This window comes from Notothenia rossii (genome assembly GCF_949606895.1).
Source record: "Notothenia rossii genome assembly, chromosome: 11".
In the NCBI taxonomy this organism is placed as follows: Eukaryota; Metazoa; Chordata; class Actinopteri; order Perciformes; family Nototheniidae; genus Notothenia; species Notothenia rossii.
In genome coordinates this window covers 32,275,352-32,300,745 of record NC_136910.1, presented here as the reverse complement: position 1 = coordinate 32,300,745, position 25,394 = coordinate 32,275,352, and the positions used below count along the sequence as shown (strand labels likewise).

General features: G+C 43.3%; 1 protein-coding gene across 1 annotated transcript in view; it reads left to right on the top strand.

Moving 5' to 3' along the window:
* The first annotated feature begins 1,164 nt into the window (after window positions 1-1,164).
* The window catches only part of uap1l1 (UDP-N-acetylglucosamine pyrophosphorylase 1 like 1), a 33,500-nt gene continuing 9,270 nt past the window's right edge, over window positions 1,165-25,394 (top strand). The window contains exons 1-5 of the mRNA XM_079658903.1: window positions 1,165-1,586; window positions 2,444-2,648; window positions 4,239-4,414; window positions 4,514-4,686; window positions 5,523-5,716. Of these exons, the coding sequence (XP_079515029.1) occupies window positions 1,307-1,586; window positions 2,444-2,648; window positions 4,239-4,414; window positions 4,514-4,686; window positions 5,523-5,716 (1,028 nt within the window). The 5' untranslated portion in view covers window positions 1,165-1,306. The remainder of the gene's footprint in view (window positions 1,587-2,443; window positions 2,649-4,238; window positions 4,415-4,513; window positions 4,687-5,522; window positions 5,717-25,394) is intronic.

Sequence of the window (25,394 nt, the reverse complement as noted above, 5' to 3'; positions counted from 1 at the left end):
GCGCACCGGTTACGTGTATTGTTGTTAGCATCTGGTGCTAGCTAGCTGCGCTAACGGATATAAGGAGCTGTTTCAACAACAAGGTGGAGGGAGAGTCCTTTGCTGTCAGACTGAGAGGCTGATAACTACAGCTCTGGTGAGGTAAATTACTCTCTGAGTCTTTAGATAGTTAACTTAGTTTAAGTTATCTCAGTGGGTCTCAAACGGTTCGGTCACCATTTATGTAAACACATATTTCCATTTGAGGGGGTAGTGATTTGTAAAATATGCATGAATAATACAAACAAAATGTTAACTAGGTGAAAAAAGGTAAGATAAACTTTTTGAGAGCTAAAACTAGTCTTTGCTGTTGCCTCAAAGAGGAGCAGGGGGGAGAGGAGGGAGACAGGAGAGGCCGATTCAGGAGCCCAGACACACTCACAACTATAAATGAACCAAAAACAAATAAATAAACAAGTTTCAATGTTTTTTCATATTGGATATTGTATGTTATTGGTTATGGCCATGTACTTATGATTTTATGATTATTTAAATGTATACATTTGTGTTTCATATGGGTGTAGTCTCTTTATTTCCCCCTCAAAATGCACCAGATTGATGCATTTAAGTCCAACATTTAAAAAAAAATCTTACCAGGGGAGCATGCCCCCGGTAAGATTTTATCATCATCATTTTTGCTCTCAAAGTGCACCAGATTGATGCATCTAACTTCAATATTTAAAAGAAAATGTTCCCGGGGGAGCATGCCCCGGACCCCCCTAGACTAGACGGTGTCAGGTCCACTCCCCACTTATAAAAATAGCACTTTACCACTGCACCTCCTTTAATCTCAGATGCACCCTGAGTCATTTTCTTTAAGTACAGTGAGCCTTTCTAAAATATACAGTAAAGAGACAAACCCACCAGCATTATAGGATATACTATGACTTTGTGCCAAATACTTGTTGCTGATTTAGAGTACTGGCACCTTTTTTATTCCAATTCAAGCACTGGTTCTTGTGTAATTGAAAAGTCATTTGTCGATGGTCCCTTAATGAAAGCCTCGTTTCGCGGAGAAGATCTCCCCGTCGTAATCCAGCCAGCAACCAGCGAAACTGACTCTGCTGGCTGGTCCGCGAATGTCTGTCGAATATCCAACCTAAAACTAACTTCACCGCGGTAACCTCACAAAGAGCCTTCAGGTTAGCTGTCACGAGCTGTTCGGGAGTCCGGTCACTTCCTACAAACTGCATCCTGCTGACAGGGAAGTTGATCCGAGTGTGTTTTATTTCATACTCCACAGTTTGCTTCGGTACCGAGAGACACGATGCTTTCTCTGGAGCAAGTGAAGCAGAGTTTGGAGAGAGCGGGGCAGGCTCACGTCCTGCAGTTCTGGCCAGAGCTGAGTGGTCTGGAGAGGGACGCTTTCCTCCAGGATCTGTCCCAGTTGGACCTGCAGCGGCTCCGGGAGCACTGTGAGGGGGCCGCCCGGGCTGCAGCCGCCCCGCCCGGCAGCCTGAACCGGCACATAGAGCCTGTCCCCCCGGAGAGCATCGGCAGCGTGAGGAGGAGTGGCTCAAAGACACTGACCGATTGGGAACATGAAGGTGACTGAAACCTGTTAATGTCAGAGACTGTAGGCAAATACTTTGTAAAGTGAGGGAAGTAAGAAGAGGAAGACGGTGTCAGGTTACTGTGTTTGTCTGTGTTAATGTCAGAGATGTTCTGATCACTAATTCACATCCAGCTGCAGTATCCCCATAAAGCAGGTTATTAATATAATAGCCTGTCATCAGTCACTGGATCCAGCAGGAACTGGACCTGACTAAACTACCTGTTCATACCTTATACAGTCTATTGTCATACTCAATACTGTGGGGATTGCCCACAGTATTGAGTATGTAAGTTGCTTTGGATAAAAGCGTGTAACAAGTAACATGTAATGTAATGTAATGTAATATGGTTCATACAGAAGTTCTGTTCAAATAGCATGTAGTTTATTTAAAAGTATGATATTCGCCTTTGAAATGTAGTGGAGTAAAAGTATAAAGTAGCATTAAAAGGAAATACTCAAGTAAAGTACATATGTCAAAAAGTACTTGAGTACAATAATTGAGTAAATGTACTTAGTAGCTTTCCACCGATGTGCACATTGTTGCTTCAGTATTATTAATCTGATGTGATAAACAATAATATACTTTTCAAGTACTTTAACATTTAGCTAAACTTCTGTATTTTAACTTTTGCATTATATCTGCACTTTTGTTCTGAACATTGTGCTCTCAATAAGCAGCAGTTTAGTGGAGCATATTCTAATAATTTATGTTTTAAGTTGAAATAATCGCAGACATAATGTTCATTCTGATGGATTGTCTTCCTCTTTATGATACCATATGACAGAAGTGTGCTATGGGTGCAGTTGTAAAGTATAAAGGCCCGCTCATGTGACACTTTATTTCCACAGGGCTGTTGCAAATCTCACAGAATCGAGTTGGAGTCCTGCTGCTGGCCGGGGGTCAGGGGACCCGTCTGGGTGTTCAGTACCCCAAAGGGATGTATAACGTTAGGCTACCAAGCAGCAAAACCTTGTATCAGATCCAGGCAGAGCGCATTCACAAGATCCAGCAGCTGGCTGACAGGAAGTATGGCTCCAAATCCACCGTGCCCTGGTAAGATGTTAGCTCTACTGTATGTTAGCTTTGTGCTAAGTGCCTTACTGCCAGTAGCGTATAAGTACATGTACTCAAGCGCTGTACTTAAGTACAATTTTGAGATACTAGTACTTTACTTGAGTATTTCTACCTTGGCTACTTTGTACTTTTACTCCACTACATGTATTTAATACCTTTGGTTACTTCACAGATGTGGGTGAATGATGTGAAATATAACCAAGTGTTAAATCAGACTTTAGTTCCACCGGGAGTAAATCCACAAGCTCCCCTGCAGTATACAAACTCATTCAAACTAGCTGCACCTTTACCAGCTTTGAGAACACTTTCATGATCAATCATTATAAAACATATCAGATATATTATTCTGAAATGGACCAATCTGCACAATGACTACTTTTACTGTCACTACTTTAACTATATTTTGATGATTATTATTTTCTACTTTGACTTGAGTAACATTTTGAATGCAGGACTTTTACTGGTAACAGAGTATTCCTACACGGTGGTATTTTTACTTTTACTCAAGTATACGATCTGAGTATACTTCTTCCACCTCTGCTTCCTGCTGTTTGGTGTTGGGCAGGAAGTCATGCTAGAGACAGCTGCTGCTGGTACCAAAGAGTGAGCCTGAACTAGATCAGAATATTTGCAACTCAAACAAGAAGTTAAGACTGTGTGATTATTACTTGTGTGTTTGCTGCTGCAAGCGACAGCTTTCACAAACAAGTAGTCATGTGATCTGTTGTTGATACAGAAATATCGATTATAGAAGCTTCACATAATGTTCACTGATAAAGACAGGACTGTTTTTAGCTTTATGATTGATTAACTTAAAGACGTTTTAAGATAAGAAAAGTCACCAACATTTTGCAGAGTAGACTAAATATATATATTAAAGTGGTAATCCTCTAACCCACAGGCTTCTGTTAAAGTGAACGGGTATGTATCTGAGCGATCCTAGAACGTTCTACAAGGCTGCTCTTTATCACCTCTGTTATTTAATATCAGCATTGAACCATTGGCACAGTTAATCAGAGATGATTTTAACATAAAGGAACTGACAATAAATGAAGAAGAACATAAGCTTTCCTTATATGCGGACGACATGTTCTTATATCTTAGCCAGCAACAGCAATCCCATACTTAAAGGACCTCATCTTAACCTTTGGATATTTCTCGGGCTTTAAAGTAAATGTAGATAAAACAGTGGCTATGGATTTAGGGGGAGGGATTTCACAAACGGTCAAACTTCAGAGTTGGTTTAAATGGCCTAAAATTGGCAGCAAATATCTTGGTATACAAATTCCCTCATCTTTAAAAAAGTTATACGACACAAACTACAAGAGCATAATCCAAAACCTCAGTAAGGATCTGGACCGATGGGCAACACTATGTGAGCCGCATTGAGACTTTACCTAAGACTGTGTGGCAGAGGCTCCTATATCCATTTCAAATGTTACCTGTTGATATCCCAAAGTCTATTTGAGAAATTAGAAAGACTTTTTCAAAATGTATATGGCAGGGAAGGCGACCAAGAATAAGACTGAAAATGGTAAACCTCTTGTCTATACTGTTGCAATTATTCAGGTACATAATGACCAGTGAGTTCACTCTGGCTCCCACTGAGAAGTTCTTCAAGGAGAACCACTACTTTGGTATGGAGCCCTCAAACATTGTTATGTTTGAGCAGAGGATGATCCCAGCAGTGACCTTCGATGGAAAGGTCATCTTGCAGGGGAAAGGAAAGCTAGCCATGGCCCCAGGTAGGAGAAGATCCAGACTCTAACATCAGGGAATCACTTTGGCTTCACTCATCATGTGTTCAGCACAGTTTGAGGCAATGCGCCATGTTTCTGTGTCAGATGGGAATGGAGGACTGTACCAGGCGCTGGTGGACAACAAGGTTCTGGAGGACATGAAGAAGAGGGGAGTGGAGTACCTGCACGTCTACTGTGTGGACAACATCCTGGTCAAAATGGCCGACCCTGTGTTCATTGGGTTCTGTGTGAGCAAAGGGGCCGACTGCGGAGCCAAGGTATCAAACATTAGATATAACAGTCCAATCTAAGGAAATATGCTTATCTGCTTTCCCTATGTCATGTCTGTGCTTTTTAGATAAAACTGAAGCAGGGAGGCGTTCTTTTTTCTCTCAAACGCAATTTGTTCAAAACTAAAACATAGCTTTAATGGATTGTGGTAGATTTATTTTTGACGCTGTTTGCTGCTAAACTAAGCTAAGCTAACCATGTCCTGAATCCAGCACTGTTCTTAACACACAGACATGAGCATGATATCAATTTATTTCGCAAAGGAACATACGTTTATAAAATGAGTAATGTTATGTTGAAGAAAACATGAACATTTAGAAAATATAGCCACTTTCTTGCTTGAACAAAGAGATGTTAAATACACGAGGATTTAGAATTTCTAAGCATAAATGCAATCACTAGAAGTAGAAAATCTAATGCTAGGCTGGAAGCGTACGACATAACAGTCACATGACTTCACTCCACCACTTCTTAGCTAAAGTAGCAAATGTTTACCATGATGACGTTTAGTAGTCTCATTGAGACACTTTTTAGGGTGACTAAATAAGCCTTTTAGACACATGCGTATAAGCTTCAGACATTCTCCAGTGGGGTAATTACTGAGGTATTATATGATTTCAAACAAAACATTAAAAACTCTTCAGCTTGTGTTAATAAAGACCTTATTTCAGGCCCACTTTCAGATACGAAGGGGTACAATGCTAACTAATTTCTAGTTAAAGGACTCATTCCTGCACCACTCACACTTGTAATAAGAGCTACTCTCCAGCAGTCAGATAAAAAAGACACATGTCAATCCCAATCTGTCCCTCTCTGCTGTCAGGTGGTGGAGAAGGCGTGCGCTGCGGAGCCGGTGGGGGTGGTCTGCAGGGTGCGGGGGGTCTCCCAGGTGGTGGAGTACAGCGAGATCCAGCCGGAGACAGCGGAGCTGCGAGGACCTGGGGGAGGGCTGGTGTACAGCGCTGGAAACATCTGCAACCACTTCTTCACCAGGGCCTTCCTGCAGGACGTGGCAGAGTAAGTTTACTGTCACATTTGGAGAGGAACACAATGTGTGTGTGTGTGGGGGGGGCGCACAGTGAGAAATCCCACTGACTTAAATGTAAAACAACAACACATAGAAATACAAAGTTCAGATGAATACCTCAATACATATATTCAAAGCTAAACTTATGGCCACTTTTGGCAGAAGAGTTCTACTGAAGAGTGCCATAGTTGGGGGCCTAGGGGGGAAAAAAGGACCGTTTGGTTCAGATTCTCGCAAATTCGCCAAATTTGGCAAAGATGTTGTCCATACCGTACTTAATCATTTTAAGATGGGTGCCAAGATTGGCGCCCCATGGTACTGCCATATTGCGCAATCCAATATGGCTGCCACCCGAAAAAAACAAAAAGGCCTAGAATCATAAATGATACCACTTTTTAGGGGTTTTCTGGGCCGTAAAATCTGATTCTGGTGTTATTTAAATGATTTGAGGCCAAGATTACCCCTCAAGGTCAAGTTTACTCATCAAAGTTAGTATATAAAGGTAATATCGGGGTAAAATTCAGTATTTCTGGTGCAACATGCCAGATTCTACCCCCATTTTTTTTTCTCATTATAAGCTATACTTGTATGTATCAATGTTTTATTTCACAATTCAAAACAATCTGATTCTGGTTTCATCTCAATGATATGAGGTCAAGTTTACCCCTCTAAGTTAACATAAAGGTCATTTTGTGTCATAAAAAATAAAATGGTATCATTATTTATTGGAAATAATGTTTTGCCATTTAACCTATTTTCAAACTTGTTTGAGAGACAAGGCAGGAGTCAAACAGTAACAACATGTGCTGTGTTTGCTGAATCAGCCTGCCAGTTAAACCAGGTGAAGGTAACCTAATGAGGCTGTACTGGTGATTCATGGTCCACATACAAAAGACAGGTAAGTTGTAATGTTAGCAAAAGTGCATGCATTTTCTGATAGACAACATAATGAAATTAGTGTGCTGTTATAGTTTCATGGTGTGAATACTGTCAAAGAACATGTAGTTGATGTTTTCAAGCTAGCTAACATTAGCTATATTAGCTCTGACTAACATTAGCTAACAATTGCTCAGAGATTAGAAGCTAGCTAGCTCAGTGATTGTTGGTGAATGATATCTTGCTGAGCTAAGGTTAATCTGCCTGTACACTTGCCAGCTAATAAGATAACTAATGTCATTTTGAGAAATTTCATTATTAATTCATTATTTTGCCCAAATAAAGTCATCAATAAATTAGAACAATGATATGAAGTGAATTAAATGAAGTCCTGGGGATACTAATATTGCTATCATTTTTGCATGTGCACTCTGCTCTCTGGTCCCAACCAACGTTGATACCAAACCTATGTCCTTGTTTTTAGGTGCCTGCTATGTCACCTATAAGACGGGATGGCAAGTGAAAGTTCTTTGTGTCGACGAGCCTACATCATCATAATGGACTAGAACAAGAGTGTCAAGTCAAGCATGTCTTCTATCAAAATTATGAACTGGGAACTCTGTTGTCTTTGTCAAATGGTCAAACCTGGAGAAAGCTTGACAACTCCAAAGACAGAGGGACTTGTATCACTTGAGAGGGATCTAAAAGACTTCAATGATATCAATGCCAATGATCTTCCTTGTAACGTCACGATTAGTCAGTTGAATGATGGTTCAGGCATTGCAGCAACTCTTACATTGCATAAGGCTGTGTATCACAAAACGTGCAGGCTTTATTGTAGTAGTTCTCGGGTTAAACGGGCGAGAGAGAAGCAAGACAAAGAAGCTGCCCCCAGTGCAGAGACTGGCCCTAGTCCCAAAAAACTCAGATCATCTGGGAATTTTCAGCAACAAGGCAATGTCAAATATTGTATCATCTGTGAGGGCGTGGATCCAGCTAACCTCCACAGGGCAACATCTGATGATGTAGATAACAAGCTAAAGAGTTGGGCGAAGACCAACAAAAACTTTGCTTTACTTGGCAGACTAGTTGCCCCAGCTTCTGATGCACATGCGGCTGATTTCCATACTCACCATAACTGTTATGTAAGTTTAAGAAACACCGCTATCGCTACTGAGAAACGTGATTCGGTGCGGCCTGCACCTTCGCCCTTCAATACGATCATCTGCGCTCAGATAATAGCCCTGATCGAACATTCAGAGAACACTTTATTCAAGCTCTCAGAGCTACGCAATATGTATCGAAAGTTTACGAGTGATCAAGGTCATCAATGCCAAGATGAAAAAGTGCCACACTCAACCCGATTCAAGGATCACCTTCTCAAGTTTCTACCTGAATGGGTTGAGGTTTCCAAGGAAAATAAAGGCCGGAAGGATATTTATCTATCTCACAAGTTTAAGGTTGCTGATGAGCTTGCCAAGACATATAGCGCACAAATTGGTCAAGAAGATGCTCTTATTTTCATGCGGGCTGCCATGATGATGCACAACTTTATACAGAGTCAACTGCCTTTTGATGGCTCCTTTCCTGCTAACTGCCTCACAGCTCCAGTTAGTGAAGAGATGAGGAGTTTCTTCAATGTAGTGCTCCAGGGCCCATCAGCTCTTGAGAAGATTAGTGAAGACAGCAATCTGAATGCAAGGGAGAGAATTGCATGCAACATCTCACAACTGCTTATCTACAATACTAGTAAGGGTACACACCACGCTGTGAAGACGGATACAATACGCCACAACAAGGAGCGAGAAACCCCCTTCCCCCTGTATCGTGGCCTCAGGCTGCATGGACATGGACGGAACAAAAAACAGATTGATATTGAACATGCTCAAGGCATGTCAGTATCATACAAACGGGTCATGCAAGTTAAGCGAGGTATTGCTCAAGCGGTGTGTGCTCGCCATGTCTTAGATGGAGTGGTACTACCAACCAACAGCCGTCTCAATGTCTTCACCACCCATGATGTGGATAATTTAGACAGCAAGGCTCAGGGCAACTTCTCACTTGATGAGTTCCACGGATATGCCCTTAGCGTGACCAACCATCTCTCGCATGAGAACCTAGGTGTGAAGCGGGATCCAATTAAGCTTGACCCCTCTGACACGTCGACTCCAAAGCTACCAGACTCTTACGTGATCCAGCCCCCAGTCCAACTTACTCAAACAGATGTCTTTGCACCAAAATATGGCAACAGCAAAGTCAGACCACCGCTTGATGTGCAAGGTGCCACGGTCAAGGATGAGGTATGGATGGCACACGTTAACAGTGTGCTGAAGCAAGGCACGTTAGCAGAGGGTGACATCATCACTTGGTCGGGATACAACTCTATGCTAGCCAGCGAGCAATCAGTGAAGCCCCCAGCTGAGATCGGCATCTACCCCCTATTCCCAGACAAGGCCGCATCCGCATCTTCAATGAAGCACGCGATGGAGCTGACGATGCAAGGCACAGAGTTCCTCAACCCAGGCCAGACTAGCGTACTCGGTGCAGATCAGCCACTATTTGCTATCATCAAACTGCTCCAATGGCAATACCCCAACACTTTGGGAGAAGACAAGTTGGTTGCCATGATGGGTGCGCTGCATATTGAAGACAAGATGCACCTAATGATTGGGAAGCTGCTGCTCGACTCCGGGTGGGCCACCATCCTCGCTAAGGCTGAGGTCCTGACATCCGGTCGCGCACAATCTGCGCTCAATGAGCATCACATCAAACGCACAAGGTATGCCCATCAAGTTTCTCTCATGTCACTTTATGAGCTCAAACAGACCGCCTACGCAGAGTATTGTGAGAGTATAATGGGCCCACCTGAGTCATTTGATATGTGGGATCAACGTTCACAAACTGTTCCCCAGTTCAAGTTCTGGTCAACCATAATGAAGCTGGAGCTTCTGATGTGTCGCTTTGTGCGGTCCCTGCGGGAAGGGGACTTTCCACTATATGTGCAAGCATGTGACGAACTTTGCGGCTGGTTTCACGCCCTGGACCACACAAACTACGCACGTTGGATGCCAGTCCATGTCCGTGACATGGTTCAGATAGCTGATAAACACCCTCAAGTACATGCTGAATTCATGAAAGGCAACTTTGTTGTGCAGAAATCAGCTAGAAAGTTCAGCCTCATGGCCAAGGACCAAGCACATGAGCAGTCCAACAAAAGCCTCCAGGCGCATGGCGGAGCCGTTGGACTCTATGAGAATCCTGAAGCCCTTACATTGTTTATGCTGGCTGGACCTGATTGCACACGGATAGTTGAGGAGTTTGAGGCCATCAATGACCCACCAACGTCATCCACTGCTCATCATGAGGAAGGACATAACTTGCAAGTAAAGTTTCGCAAGGATGTACTCTCGTTCATCGATGTGGTACAGCAGCTAGGCAACCCCTTCCTTGCTACAAGCCAGGAGCTTATTGCACTCGATACACAGAATGTCATGGAGCCGGCAGTTGTTGCTTCTTTATCTCAAATCCATGAAGCCGGCCAGACCCTTCATGCAGCATATGTCAAGGAAAGATTGGAAATGGCTTCAGTACCAGTATCTCATACCGTCAACCAGAAAAACATGCTAACATTCGCCAACCGAACTGGCCCCAAGAAAAAAGGTACAAAGGACGGTGGCATACAGAAGCAGAACATGGTTTTAATCACACAACTGTTCCTTTCACTCCAGTCACGTCCCAATGCTGACATGACAGACTTCTTTCAATTCGAAAATCAGAGAGAGCCACCGAGCCTGGCGGACAGAGGGTCTCTGCGATCTGGGACAAAGTCTGACATTCTTCAATGCCTCAATGCTAGCACAGGTCGTGCAGCTTCTGCCAAACAATCTACCGTTGTGGTGTTGGATATGGCAGCAGTCATCCACATGGTGCGCCCCACAACAGCAAAGACATTCAGCGAGTATGTCTTGCTCAACATTACACCATTTCTGGAGGCCCAAATGACAACTAGTACCCACCGCATTGATGCTGTATGGGACAACTACCCAGAGGAAAATAACCTAAAATATCTTACACAGAAACGGCGTGGGAATGGTTCACGGACAAAAGTCGGTGATGGTAGCACTCCAATCCCTAAGCATGAATGGAGTGGCTTCCTAAAAAACGAGGACAACAAAAAGGAGCTCTTCTCATTCATCAGCACACAGATCTCAAAGAATGACATGCGTGGAAAGCTCCTTCTGACTACCCACTTTGAGACTGTGCTCTCCAACATGCCTTGTGATGTCACAAAACTACAGAAGTGCAACCATTCTGAGGCAGACACCAGGATCCTCCTGCATCTGGCACATGCAGCAGAGCAGGGTCATACAACAGCCTTTGTTCGCACCGTAGACAGCGATGTTGTCATTTTGGCAATCCGGTTTTTCGAGACCCTTGGCCTAACGGAGCTCTGGGTGGGTTTCGGTACTGGTCGAAAATATCGTGACATACCAGTCCATACCATCTACTCTGATCTCGGTCCATCAAAGTCATTGGCACTACCCCTCTTCCACAGCTTAACAGGGTGTGACACAACTTCCCAGTTTCTTGGATGTGGCAAGAAGACAGCTTGGGCAGCCTGGAGAAGCATACCAGACCTCACCAACACACTAGTTGCTCTCACAAACACCCCTGACCTCTTCAGTCTTGAGTCTGTGCATATGCAGAACATTGAACGATTTGTCGTGCTCATGTACAGCAAGGGGTGTGGTGCAGCTGGTGTCAATGAGGCCAGACATTGCCTCTTCACCACTGGAAGTAGATCCCTGGAAAACCTCCCACCTACCCAAGCTGCACTGTTCCAGCATGTCAAGCGAGCGCTACTGCAGGCAAGTTTCTACTGGAATCAGGCAACCTCGGTCCAGCAGGAAATTCCTGACTTCAGTGAGTGGGGCTGACACAAAGATGGCACTGGCACATGGCAACCACTGTGGACCACTCTTAGTGATGCATCAGCAGCATGTGACCTTCTTGTGCGCTGTGGCTGCCTCAAGGGATGCATGGGAAAGTGCAAATGCCACTGTATCGGTGTCCGATGCACAATCCTCTGCAAATGCGAAGGTGGGTGCCTTAATAATGAAGATGACAGCCAGTAACTCCACACCTTGCAAGGGATGGAGACACAAAGAATGTGAAAGACAACATTGTGATCTAACTTTTTGATTTTAGCAAGTTTTACGGAGTAACTATTTTGATTACATTGTCCCCTACTGTTGTTGAAGTTGGACTTGTATTAGTTTGTTGTTTATAATAAACAATCTACTGTTTTGAGTTGTGAAACATTGATATATATACAACTACAACTTATAATGGAAAAAAATAACTTTTTGGGGGTAGCATCTGGCATGGCGCACCAGAAATACCGGATTTTACCCCAATATTACCTTTATGTACTAACTTTGATGAGTAAACTTGACCTTGAGGGGTAATCTTGACCTCAAATCATTAAAATAACACCAGAATCAGATTCTACGACCCAGAAACCCCCTAAAAAGTGGTATTATTTATGATTCTATGACTTTCCGTTTTTTTCGGGTGGCAGCCATATTGGATTGCGCAATATGGCAGTACCATGGGGCGCCAATCTTGGCACCCATCTTAAAATGATTAAGTACGGTGTGGACAACATCTGTACCAAATTTGGCGAATTTGCGAGAATCTGAACCAAAAAATCCCCTAGGCCCCCGACTACCAGAGGTCCAAGAAGTACTCAGATCTGTTCAGTAAAAGTAGCAATACTGAACCAACTCTGTTATAAGTAAAAGTTGTGCATTCAGCAAATTGTATTTAAGTTAAAATGCAAACATATTGGTATCAAAATATACTTTAAGTACAAAAAGTTAAATTACTCCTTTTCCAGTATGGCCTATATCAGATTTAAAAATATTACATTTGTGAATTATAATTATTATGAATGCATTAATATCAATGTTCATGTAAAGGTGGGGATTATTTAAATTACTTGCTATACTGCTGGGTATCTTAAAGAGCCTGTGACAGCCTCCCAACAACTGTTGTCCAATGAAATATTGGGCTACTAGTAATCTCGAACCGTCAACTTAAAAAAGAAGGTGCGATACCGTTCCGATAAATATCAATAATTTCGAACATGGCGGGGAAATTCCTTCGACTCATTTTGAAGTTTTGGGGGAAGCCGGAAGTGACGTCAATGCGGGAATGCTTCACTGTGCGGCGAGAGAGCCAAACACGGACAAAGTGTGTTGTCATGCATAGAAATGGTGAATTACTGAGTTTAGGCACGTTAATAACGTTTTAATTAAGTTGACTACAGTATATTCATATTTGTCAGTGCTTTCATGTCAATTCGGCGAACATAAACATAAATGATCGTGGTGAAGATGATGATTAAATTAGGATTACAAATCGGTAGTGAGTCCTGTCGGATGTGATATAAAAACAAATCGATAATTTTTTTTGAAGAATCCCCAAGAAGATCCAGAATATGGTCAACTTTGAAGGGGAGATTAATGGTTATCAAAGTGCAAATATCCCAAATCAGTTCAGTAACGGTTTCAAGGGGACAATATTTACTAAAATTGATGGGTTTGGATGATGGGTGAAACCCGTGTCACAGGCTCTTTAACGTATAATAATACATAATATGTACACAGTGGCGTTTTTATATGTACAAAAGTGGTGGGGCACAAAAAACGTAGATGTCTATATATAAGCTTCTGCAGTGACGTGCAGTGAGGTTCATGGCTGGCACTGGCTCTGACTCTTCAGGTTTACAAATATTATATTTTTACCTAAATTAAAATATTCTATTATTTTCAAAAGCTTTTTTTGTCTGATGCTTCGATTAATTTTAAACAGACAGTTCAACAAAAGGATACCCAAAAAACGTAATTTTATCATTTAAATATTGAATTGTTCTTTCTTAGTAAGATCCCATTTTCAATACAATTGTGGTCTTACCTTGACTTGAAGATGAAGTCCATGTTATCCTTCTGGACAAAAATCTCTATTACTTTTTTGTAAAAGTCCTCTTTATCTTCTTGTAGTTTCAAAAGTCGAATCATAAATCTAATCGATAGATCAAACTAAGCTCAAAACGTCTCAATAGGCACACATTGTAGACACTAATTAGAAGAACACAGACTAAAACAGCAATGTACAGACGAATCAGATGATTAAACATGATCGTAAAATATATTTTAAGATGTATTTTCTTTGCATTTTTTTATAATTATTATTTTAATACTTTCTGCTGACACTAGGTGGGGCTGTGCTTAGGTACAGTACTTGAGTAAATGTACTTGGTTACATTCCACCACTGAAGAATGCTTTAGATTTTAAATCTGAACATTTGTCTGCCATGCTGACTTAACAAACATTTGGGATATTCTGTATTTTCATAATATTTTCAACAAAGCCCATGGCAGTCCCAAACCGGCAGTGAAAGCATCTGCAGCTCTATCTGGAGCAGTAATACGGAAGTCCTCACAGAGCTCCACTGCTGTTGGAAGATAAATGAGCCTCACTGCACTGGCTGACACTTTCCTTCATTACCACACACTGAAGTTATTGAGACTCAATCCCTACTGCCACAAATACTCACTAAATACACTTTGAGGTTCACCTTAGCGAATAATACAAAATAACAAGCTAAGTAAAGGAAACAAATAAACTGGGCTGTAAATATGTGTAGTGCCCATGTCAGCAGTTATTTCCAAAATAAATATTGTGCTTACATCAGCGATCACTGCCTGCCATTATGAATCTAAATGTAATGTCCTCAGGTCCCATGTCCTCACCACACCAGCTTCCTCTGCCACAGACTGTTTCTGTCCAGAGGCAGAACACTTGGTCTGTACCTCGTGATGTGTCCTGATTAATGTGGTGACGCTCAAATGTTACTGATCTTATACATCTTAATGAGAGATGTTCATGAAAGTGAATTACTGAACATATTAAGGTTTAAACATAATTAGTAAAGTAGCGAAGCTTCAGTTCACAGTTTTGTTTTGGTTAAACCGATTGTTTCAGTGTGGGCAGTAAAAAGGTTATATCTTACACAGGCTCCGCCCTCTACTGGACTCTATGGGTACTACCTCTTAACCATACTATGCGAGCATTCACCTACTGAGATATCTATAAACGTAGTCGGCCCCTCGGGGCGGGCCTACCTGAATGCGTGCGCAAGCCCACCGTATATAAGGCGGCCACGCCTCTTAACTGTCATCCTTTTCTCTTCAGCGAGCGAGCAACAACTGAATCAGAGAAAGTAAAACGTTTGAAAGAAGAAGAAAGAGTTATCATACCTTCATGGAGTCGCCACTTCTAGAGACCCGGGCCTGTTCTTCGTGCCCTGGCTTAATAGCGGGCGCCTATCCCAGAGGCCGAGGCGGTGCCATTCACGTTCGCCATTCACGTTCGCAATTCCAGCAGGGCGGATGGCTCCGTTTGCCGGGGAGGAGGATGATGAGGACTTCTCGTTGTCGGGGACTTCCGGGTCTGGCGTCCATGGAAGTCCACCACCCAGGTCAGTACTTCCCCCTAGGTGATGACCATGGCGGCGGAGCGTGGCCATCTGCTCCCAGCAGGCAGCAGGCTGGGCAGAGAGCCTCTGCCAAAAAGAACGTGATGATCTCCTGGGAGTCCCCTTGTTTACGGAAGGGCTCTTTGGATCGATTTCCTTGGTCACGTGGATGAGGAGTAGTTGCAGCTTGGCGTATGCTGCTTCTTGCTCATCCTCAGAGGACAGAACACTGTCCCACACTCGCCGCCCCTTGTAAAGGAAAGGAGCCAGCAGGTGGGCGCGCGCACGTGAGTGGAATAAACCGCAGAAAGTGCTGTCAAAGCACTGTACGGGTTCAAGAGACGCTATTGCCGGCGTGCTGTTGTCCGAAAACACACCTTGCCTGGTATAATAGCTCCGATTAATGCGTTTCATCATTGAATGTGAAACACAGCGTTAATACGAAGGCGCGCGGCTCCCGTTAGAGAGGCCGCGGTGCGTTCAGGGACCTCCGCAGTAGAACGGTCGGTTACGTATTGTAACTCTAGTTCTAGAGTGGTGTGTGTGTGTGTGTGTGTGTGTGTGTGTGTGTGTGTGTGTGTGTGTGTGTGTGTGTGTGTGTGTGTGTGTGTGTGTGTGTGTGTGTGTGTGTGTGTGTGTGTGTGTGTGTGTGTGTGTGTGTGTGTGTGTGTGTGTGTGTGTGTGTGTGTGTGTGTGTGTGTGTGTGTGTGTGTGTGTGTGTGTGTGTGTGTGTGTGTGTGTGTGTGTGTGTGTGTGTGTGTGTGTGTGTGTGTGTGTGTGTGAGAAAAATGCATTCAGTAAAAACGATTGCATTTATAGTTTAAGCTTATAGTATATACCATTTAAATAATCTAATAAGAGTGCATTGACGTAGACACATTGTGCCTCTTCATCTATACATTTTAGTTCTTACTCTTTCACTTAAATCCTAAAAACTTAGATCTTATATTTAAAACTAAGGTTATTACTACTTCTCATTCTTCTAAATCTATTCTCTCTCTACTTCTCATACTCTCTACTTCTGTAATATATTTATTCTATTTTCTCTTTATCCAAACCTTTCCCCTCGCTGACCTCTCGAGGTTCTATTAGAGGGTAACAGGTTGCAGAGAGGCCTATTCCGGCCGGGGAGTGTGGAACGTAGTCACAGACCTACTCCTACACCTCTAACCAATTCCAATTAAGGTTCCAGTGGGGACCTTTCTCCCTGCGTGTGCCTCTCCACCTCTGTTTCTTACTTCTTCTCAACCTATCCTAAGGGAGTCCATGTACGTAGATACGTTGTGCCTCTCCACCTCTGTTCCTTACTTCTTCTCAACCTATCCTAAGGGAGTGCATGTACGTAGACACGTTGTGCCTAGGAATGGAAGCTCAGCTGTGTACTGACAGAGTGGATGGACTGGACACTGAGACTGGGTTACTCACTCCAGTTTTGCAGCCTCCCTCCTCCATTCAGGGGCATAAGAGAGGCAAATCTATCCTCCTAGGAGGAGATATGTTTCCTTTCAACAGAAATTCAGGCCTTCTTGCAAGAATGGTGTGTTACGTATTGTAACCCTAGTTCTAGAGTTCTAGAGGTGTGTGTGTGTGTGTGTGTGTGTGTGTGTGTGTGTGTGTGTGTGTGTGTGTGTGTGTGTGTGTGTGTGTGTGTGTGTGTGTGTGTGTGTGTGTGTGTGTGTGTGTGTGTGTGTGTGTGTGTGTGTGTGTGTGTGTGTGTGTGTGTGTGTGTGTGTGTGTGTGTGTGTGTGTGTGTGTGTGAAAAATATGCAAAATATGCATTCAATAAAAACGATTGCTTTCATCCCAGAGTGAAGTCATCTCTCTCCACAATTCCAAATTTCCCCACAATGTCTCGTTGCTCAAAACGGCAAGATCCGTTTCATACGATGTTAATTTGGCACGCACATGTGAGTGTGATTAACTGCAGGAAGTGCTATCAAAGCGCTATGCGGGTGAAGGGACATTATGGCCGGCGTGTTGCAGAAAACACACCTCGTCTAGTGTAATAGCTCCGATTGATGCATTTCACCCTCTGTGTGAAGACGGAGTTATGACGGGGCGCACGGCCCCCCGAGGGTGTGCCGCGGTGCGTTCAAGGACCTCTGTAGAAAATCGGCCCTTTCTGTGTCAGCCCCCCATGAGCCAATCTTCCTTTTATGGAAGGTTTGGCGGCGGAGTGGGCCGTCGGAGAGTGCTACAGCTTAGCTGCGACTCCACAGCTGCTTGCAGGTCCCCTAACACAGTCTTATGGGGAATGGAAGCTTAGCTGTGTACTGACAGAATGAATGGACAGGACACTGAAACTGGGGTAGTTTTGCAGCATCCCTCCTCCATTCAGGGGCTTAAGAGAGGCAAATCTATCATCCCAGGAGGAGATTCAGGCCCTGTTGCAAAAACAGGCTGTGGGTGTTTCTCAATGTCGAGTAAAGCTGCTCCGGAGCCACTATTTCAAGCATACTACATACCACCGAAGGACTGTTCCTATGTCCAGCATACTTGGAATTCTACCGAGCCCGGCGTACTTCGTAGCGAGAAATTTCGAGGCTGCACATGTGTAGACTCTGCGGTCTTAAAATCCCCACAATGCTTTGCGCACGAACAAATTTCCCCAAATCTGTGGCAGAAAATGTAAGGCAGGAAGTATTCTTGTCTCGCTTCTGAAGCAAGTGACTCGGAAGGCATGTGCTACCAAGCAAGCGTACTCGACATTGAGAAACACCCTCTGTCTGTTGTGCACTTTCAGGAGAGAGAAAAGGGGCTTTACTCCATGTACTTCCTGGTTCCCAAGAAGACAGGAGAATTCAGACCCATTCTGGATCTTCGCAGCCTGAATCAGCACATTGCCTGCAAAAAGTTCCATATGTAAACCAATTACTGGAACTAGGGCAGCTGGGCGATTGGTTCACAACCATCGACCTGAAGGACGTTTACTTTCATGTCAAAAATTGCTCCAAAGCACAGAAAGTATTTGCTTTTTGCCTTCCAGGGGGGTAGCCTACGAGTTCAACAGACTACCGTTTGGTTACTCCCTGTCCCGACGCATGTTCAGCAAATGTGTGGCCACAGCGTTTCAGCCGCTTCGCGACCATGGCATGAGGGTTTTGTAATACGACCTCATAGTCATGGCCAGGTCCAGAGAAGAGGCAAACACAGCCCAATTGATCCAAGTGGATTGAGGTCAATTGGAAGAAGAGCAGTCCCATACCTCACCAGCAGGTGGGGTATCTGGGGATTTTTGTTACATCTGCCTGCGTAAGAGCAGACATCCCTGCTTCAGGCAGTTTGCAGACTTCGACAGGGGGCAACGGTGACAGCCTTGACCATCATGCAGACTCTAGGTCTCATGGCGGCTGCTCACCTCGTGGTACCGCTGGGGTTACTTACTCGTCTGCAGAGATGGTTTTCCGGCCTTCGTTTAGATCCCAAGAGGCACAAACGACGTCTGTTGACAACCCCCCCCCCCTCAGTGGAGGGCAACCTCCGATACTGGGGGTCCCCAAAGCATCTGCGGAGGGGAACTCCGCTGGGGCGGGTGACCTCCCACGTCACAGTGTTCAAGATGCATCCGTGACAGGATGGGGGGGGGACCTGCCTACAGAGAGCTATAGGTGGTGGCTGGTCTCTGACAGAAACTCGGCACATCAACCTTTTAGAGCTACGGGCAGTAGTACTGCTCCTACAGCACTGCAAGCCCTTACTACAGGGCAAACATGTGCTGGTGAGGAGCGACAAAAACATACATCAACAGGCAGGACGGAGTCAGCTCCGCCGCCTTGTTTAGCGCAGCAGAGAACCTGTGGTTATGGGCTTCAGAGAATGTTTTCATCTCTGAAGGCACCCCACATTCCGGGATTGGAGAACAGGGCGGCCGGCCTCATGTCAAGAGGCGGGGCCCTGCTAGACTGAATGGTGGTTCTCCCTGGCTCGGCAGGACAATCCACCCTTGGGGGTGAACACGTTTGCACACGAGCCATGGCCAAGATAGCAGCTCTACGCCTTTCCACCGCTGCGTCTCATTCTCCCCCTGCTGGAGAGGGTGAGACGAGAACGTCTGTTCCTCCATACAGGGCTTGTAGTCCCCCACACTCACACATGTCCCCCACACTCACACACGCCTCATGGACGATTCCTCACTATTTTCCATGCACACTCTTCACGAGGTAAGCGTGTCTGAGTGTGCTCTACCAGGCAAGTAAACTGCGGCCCCGACTTCTCCACGGTCACAGCCGGAGGAGAAGAAGTTATGGAGCAGTGGCTGTTAACCAAAATTCGGTCAGGAGCAGTGTGATGCATGGATGTATAATAGAGAACCGCAGTGACGCGTCATAAAACCCGGAAGTAAACTTCTTCCGGTTCCTTCGTCAAAAACCAATGCAATTTCTCCATAGGATTTTGGAAAATAGCTCAAAATAAGGTCTGTGGTTGACACACATTTAAGAGAGGGATCACGCTTTGTTCAGCCGGATAATCTCCACATGTCAACCCTACTTTTATAATTTTTTAATCATAAATCTAGTCGCCAGAAGCAAAATACTAACGTTATGCTATAGACTAATTACAAGCCAGTACAGCAGCAGGGTCGCACGACTTCAACGTCACACCAACTTAAGATCGTTTCAACTGACTTGCACTGCAACTGCACTTTGAACTATTTAAATATATTAATATTTTAAACTGTATACCCCGATTATCTAGGCCCTTTTTGTTTGGTTTAATGTATACCACGTTTATCTAGGTAGGCCCTTTTTGTTTTGTTTTATGTATACATGTCACACTGTGGGAAACGATATTTCAAGATTTCTGGATGTATAACACATGTAGAATTTTTGACAATAAAGCTGACTTTGACTTTCGCGCGCTTACATATTTTAACAAAGCTTTTCATTTTAGCCACACTGAATTTAACTAGAAGTCATGGCTGTGTCAATTACCAGTCTGATATCGTTTTACAAAGATGACAAGAAGAGTGTAGACAGAGGAGAGAACCACTACAAGTCAGGACACGTTACAGTGCAGCCTAGATGAAGGTTTGCTTACCGGTGTTGTCAGGGCTAGCATGAGGGACAAGGTTTATAGTGTCGGTGAGTAGTGATAGCAAGAGTACCGTTAACCTAGAGTTAATTTATTCACATTAATTCCCATCAACAAATCCATTTTATGTGTCACATGAAATCTTTATTAGGCAAGGCAAGGCAAGTTTATTTATATAGCACTTTTCAACACAAGGCAATTCAAAGTGCTTTACAAAAAATGAAAGACATTAAGAAAATGGCATTTAAAATCAGTCATTAAAAAGAAAAGCTAATAAAATAAACATTCGAAGAAAAAATACATGGATAAAAGTTACAGTGCAGTCTAAGATATGAATAGTTCAATTAAAAGCAGCGACAAAAATAAAAGTCTTCAGCCTGGATTTAAAAGTAGTCAGAGTTGCAGTGGACCTGCAGGTTTCTGGGAGTTTGTTCCAGATATTTGGAGCATAATAACTGAACGCTGCTTTACCATGTTTAGTTCTGACTCTGGGGACAGAAAGCTGACCAGTCCCTGAAGACCTGAGAGATTTGGATGGTTCATAATTTAGCAGGTGGTCAGAAATGTATTTTGGGCCTAAACCATTCAGTGCTTTATAAACAGCAGCAGTATTTTGAAATCTATTCTTTGACACACAGGAAGCCAGTGTAAAGACTTCAGAACAGGAGTGATGTGATCCACTTTCTTAGTGTTAGTGAGGACTCGAGCAGCGGCGTTCTGAATCAGCTGAAGCTTTCTAATAGATTTTTTGGTGAGACCTGTGAAGACACCATTGCAGTAGTCCAGTCTACTGAAGATAAAAGCATGGACAAGTTTTTCCAAATCATGCTGTGACATTAGTCTTTTAATCCTAGATATGTTCTTAAGGTGATAGTAATCTGATTTAGTAACTGTTTTAATGTGACTGTTGAAACTCAGGTCAGAGTCCATGACTACACCTAGATTTCTGGCTTTATCTGTTGTTTTGAACATTGCAGACTGAAGCTCAGCGCTAACTTTTAAACATCCTGCCTTGGCTCCAAAAACCATTACCTCAGTTTTATCTTTGTTTAATTGGAGAAAGTTCTGACACATCCAGTCATTGATTTGTTCAATGCACTTACTCAGTGTTTGAATTGGAGCATAGTCTCCTGGTGAAATGGTTACGTAAATTTGTGTGTCATCCGCATAGCTATGGTAACTTATTTTGTTGTTCTTCATTATCTGAGCCAGTGGTAGCATGTAGACGTTAAAGAGAAGATGCCCCAAGATTACAAATATTACACACCAGAAAACACAGAAATATCCATGAAATAAACATACAGTAGGCTATAAACAATTAAAGGGATAATTGGGAAGGCATTACAAATGTAAATATATTTTTAAATAATAAAACAATCCCACCACCACAGGTATCTAGGAGAAGAGGGAATTCTCTCCACAAAATATGAATGCCCATGTGGAGAATGGAAATGCAGTCATGCGGCTGCATGAGCCATCTTTGCCATCCACAATTTCAGCTGCACTGACACCCCCTGTCAGTGGAAGAAGCCAAAGGCAGCTAAACGTACACATTCAGTGGAGGAGCTATTTCCTCCAACCAATAACTAATTTAACCCGCTGACAAGAGAGCCCACCTCCAAAGATCGTGACTGGCTGAGGAACAGACTCGGGGGTAGGTTCTCAGGAATTTCTTGGCTTCTCTCCCCCGAGCCAGAAGAGGAACACTGCAGCTTGGAAACACTTACTGTTCCTGAAATGATCAAATTTGTTGGGCCTCAGGGACCTGAGGCAATTGTGGCAAGCATGGCATTGTCTGAAGAGCAACAGAGGGCAATTCAGGTGGCTACCACTGGTCAGCGAACCAACCCAAACTGGCATTTGTTCAGGAAAGGAAGGTTGACTGCCAGCAACTTTGGAGCTGTCCTGAGGTCAAAGCGTGTGACTGCTTCCCTTATTGCCAGGGTGCTAGGGCAACAACAGGCCCTTGATGGTGTTTTGTCTGTCCAGTGGGGGACTATAAATGAATGTGAGTGCGTCAGGGCATTCACCACTGCAACCCAGATGCAGGTCCATGAGTCAGGATTGTTGGGGGCATCTCCAGATGGTCTGGTAGGGTCTTCCGCTGTGCTGAAGGTAAAGTGTCCCTACGGAGCCAGGGAAATTACAATTAGTGAAGCATTGCAAATCAAGGGCTTCTGTGTCAGTAAGGAAGGAGAAACATTCAGCCTGCGTGAGGAACATCCTTACTGGCACCAAGTGCAAGGTAAGCTTCACCTCACTGCAAGAAAGAAGAAGAAATTAAAAAATTGTGAATCGTTTTTAATTTACATTTACTCGCCTTTGCAATGTTGTGGTTGTCAGAGTGTTAGGTTTTCTGTCAGCTCGTCTGTTGGGAAGATATAAAATATTATTTTCATGGAAGTCACCCCGTCACATATAAGAGCATTAAGACATACATAGGCTAAAACAAAACATCTAAAAATATAACCTTGCACTTTGATAAGTCTTGTGAACATTTTCACTATTTTGACATTTTTATAGATCAAAATTGAACTAAAGAAATAAATGGTAGATTAATCCATATTGAAAATAGGTGTCAGCTGCTACACTAATTATAATAGTTATATTTCTTAATTTATTAAGATAAGATATTACTGTATTGATCCCAATTTGGGAAATGTTTGTGTCGCAGCAGCATAACAAGAAAAACAAAATATAAGTTATTATATATACAAAAGTATGTGAGGGATGGGATATTAAATTGAATATAAATGTAAAATGTACATGTGATTTTACGTCCAAGAGAAGCTATGGAGCAGAGAGTTCTCTGCCAGCCAGAGGTGATTTGTTATTAGTTCAATATGTCAAACTGATTTCCCTGACTACAATCTTTAGTTACATGGTGAAACGTTATGCTGCTTGTACTAATTAGACTTATCATATAAGCCACACAGGTTTTAATAGGATTTATTCATTATCTTTACTTATGTTGCAGTCTTTTCAGCAGCGCCATCTCTAAAATGGCGATACAGTCACAACCCATCATTTACATTTCACCATGACATGGACAAAAATGTAACGTCAGCTTACCTCATGGCAAGAATCCAGACTCTCCTTTGGAAAACATTGGCCGGGAAACGATAGAACAAGCACGTTTCATGCGAAGACCTGTGGCTGCAACCCGGAGCAAAGCAACAAACCATTGCGTAGCTAACTAGTAGCGCTAGCTTTAGCTAACGTTAGCTAACGAAACGAACGGCCGAGTAAAATTGGAAAACACTGGTAATTAATTATTCTATAATTTGTAAAACTACGGTGTTAAAAACGACAATTTCAAAAATACAGATTCTAATGGTCAGATATAGATATACAGATAATAAAGATAGGCATGTACTTGCTTTCAAGCAGAACACAGGGGAAAACAAACTTAGCGGGAGTGTTTACGTGTTAGGCGTAATGACGTACAACGGCCTCGATAATTTCTGTAGTCCTATTCAGCCACTCGGTAACAACCATCGTTTTTCAGACACGTAAACTCTTCAAAAATCACCAGTGGGGTCACTGCTCATGTATTTAATGTCGTAGAACAAAACGTGATTTATCTCTTAAATGTGTGTCAACCACAGACCTTATTTCGAGCTATTTTCCAAAACGCTATGGAAAAAATGCATTGCTTTTTGACGAAGGAACCGGAAGTGCTAAAAATGCTAACTTACTTCCGGGTTTTTGGACGCGTCACTAAGGTTCTCTATAAGAACTGGATACAGTGTGGGAGGCGGGGCCTCATTCATTCCTATGAGAGTTGCTCATTGGCGCATGGATGACAAAATGGCCCAACTTTTGAGGGAGTGAAACGTCACAGATTACCCAGCATGCCTGAAAAGTACCCTTATGTGCGCTCATAGAGCATGCGCAACTTTAACCACGCCCCCCAAAAGTCTCGTTCACATCAAGCACGTCAATTTGCGTACACGTAACAGCACCGCGCGTTCTGGATTGTTATGATGGATTTGATATTAACAAGGCGGCCGCAGCAGTTAGCAGCTTGCAGCTAGCGGCTAGCTGCTGCTAGCTCTGGCTGCCTCTCAGAAAAGCGCCATCTTCTGTCAACAGGAAGAACTGAGCCTCCCAACCAGCATTCTGACCATGAGTCTGACTCACTAAATGAAGCTCAGCACAAGTTCTTTCAGGAAGACTGGGTATGTATACATTCACTCCGCAGCTGCTTATAATCAGCTCATCACGGGCGCTGTCTTTAACCTATTACATTCACCTCATTCTCCAGCAGCCAATAACCGAACTGCAGCCAAACTTTAAATGGTTCTCCTCTCTCCTGCAGTCAGCTGTGATTTCAGGTGTTCATGCTGCCGCCCACCTCCTCTCCACCCACCTCCTTTCATCATATCCAGAGCCAGGGGAGCTAATCCAAAGACCTCATCACACCTCCTCTTCATCCCATCGCCTCATCAAATCCAGATCTTTTTCATCATCATCATCATCATCATCATCATCATCATCATCATCATCATCATCATCATCATCATCATCACCACCAGTGTCTATACCCCGGGGAGGTTCCCTATATGCTCACGGTCGCATTTCCCCCTTTAGATATAAGATTTCAGGATCGGGGTCTAATCACCAAAGACTTAACATTTATCATATGACATGTGTCAATACATTTTCTTTAAACAAAATGAAGTCTCTCCTGATTGAACTGTCTGGACCCCATCCTCAACTTCTTTTCAAACCATAAAATGCCTTCATAGGGCTTTCCTGTTGATCATGTTTGGTGGATTTTTTTATTTAATAATTGCAATCAATATTATATATATTACCCAGTGACGTGCGGTGAGGTTCATGGCTGGTGAGGCACTGACTCTTTCAGAGTCCGATTTACAAATATTATATTTTGACCTTAATCAAAATATTTGGTTATTTTCAAAAGCTTTTTTAGTCTGATGCTTCGATTCATTTTAAACAGACCGTTCAACAAAAGGATACCCAAAATCTAAATATTGGATGGTAAGATCCCATTTTCATTACAATTGTGGTCTTAGCTTGACTTGAAGATTAAGTCCATGCTCTCCTTCTGGACAACAATCTCTATTCGTTTTTTGTAAAAGTCCTCCTAATCTTCCTGTAGTTTCAAAAGTCTAGTTTGTTGTTTGTGTCTACCGTCTCTGCGTAGAATAACAGTAGCAACATGAACCTGTGGGCTCACGTGCGCCCCCTTC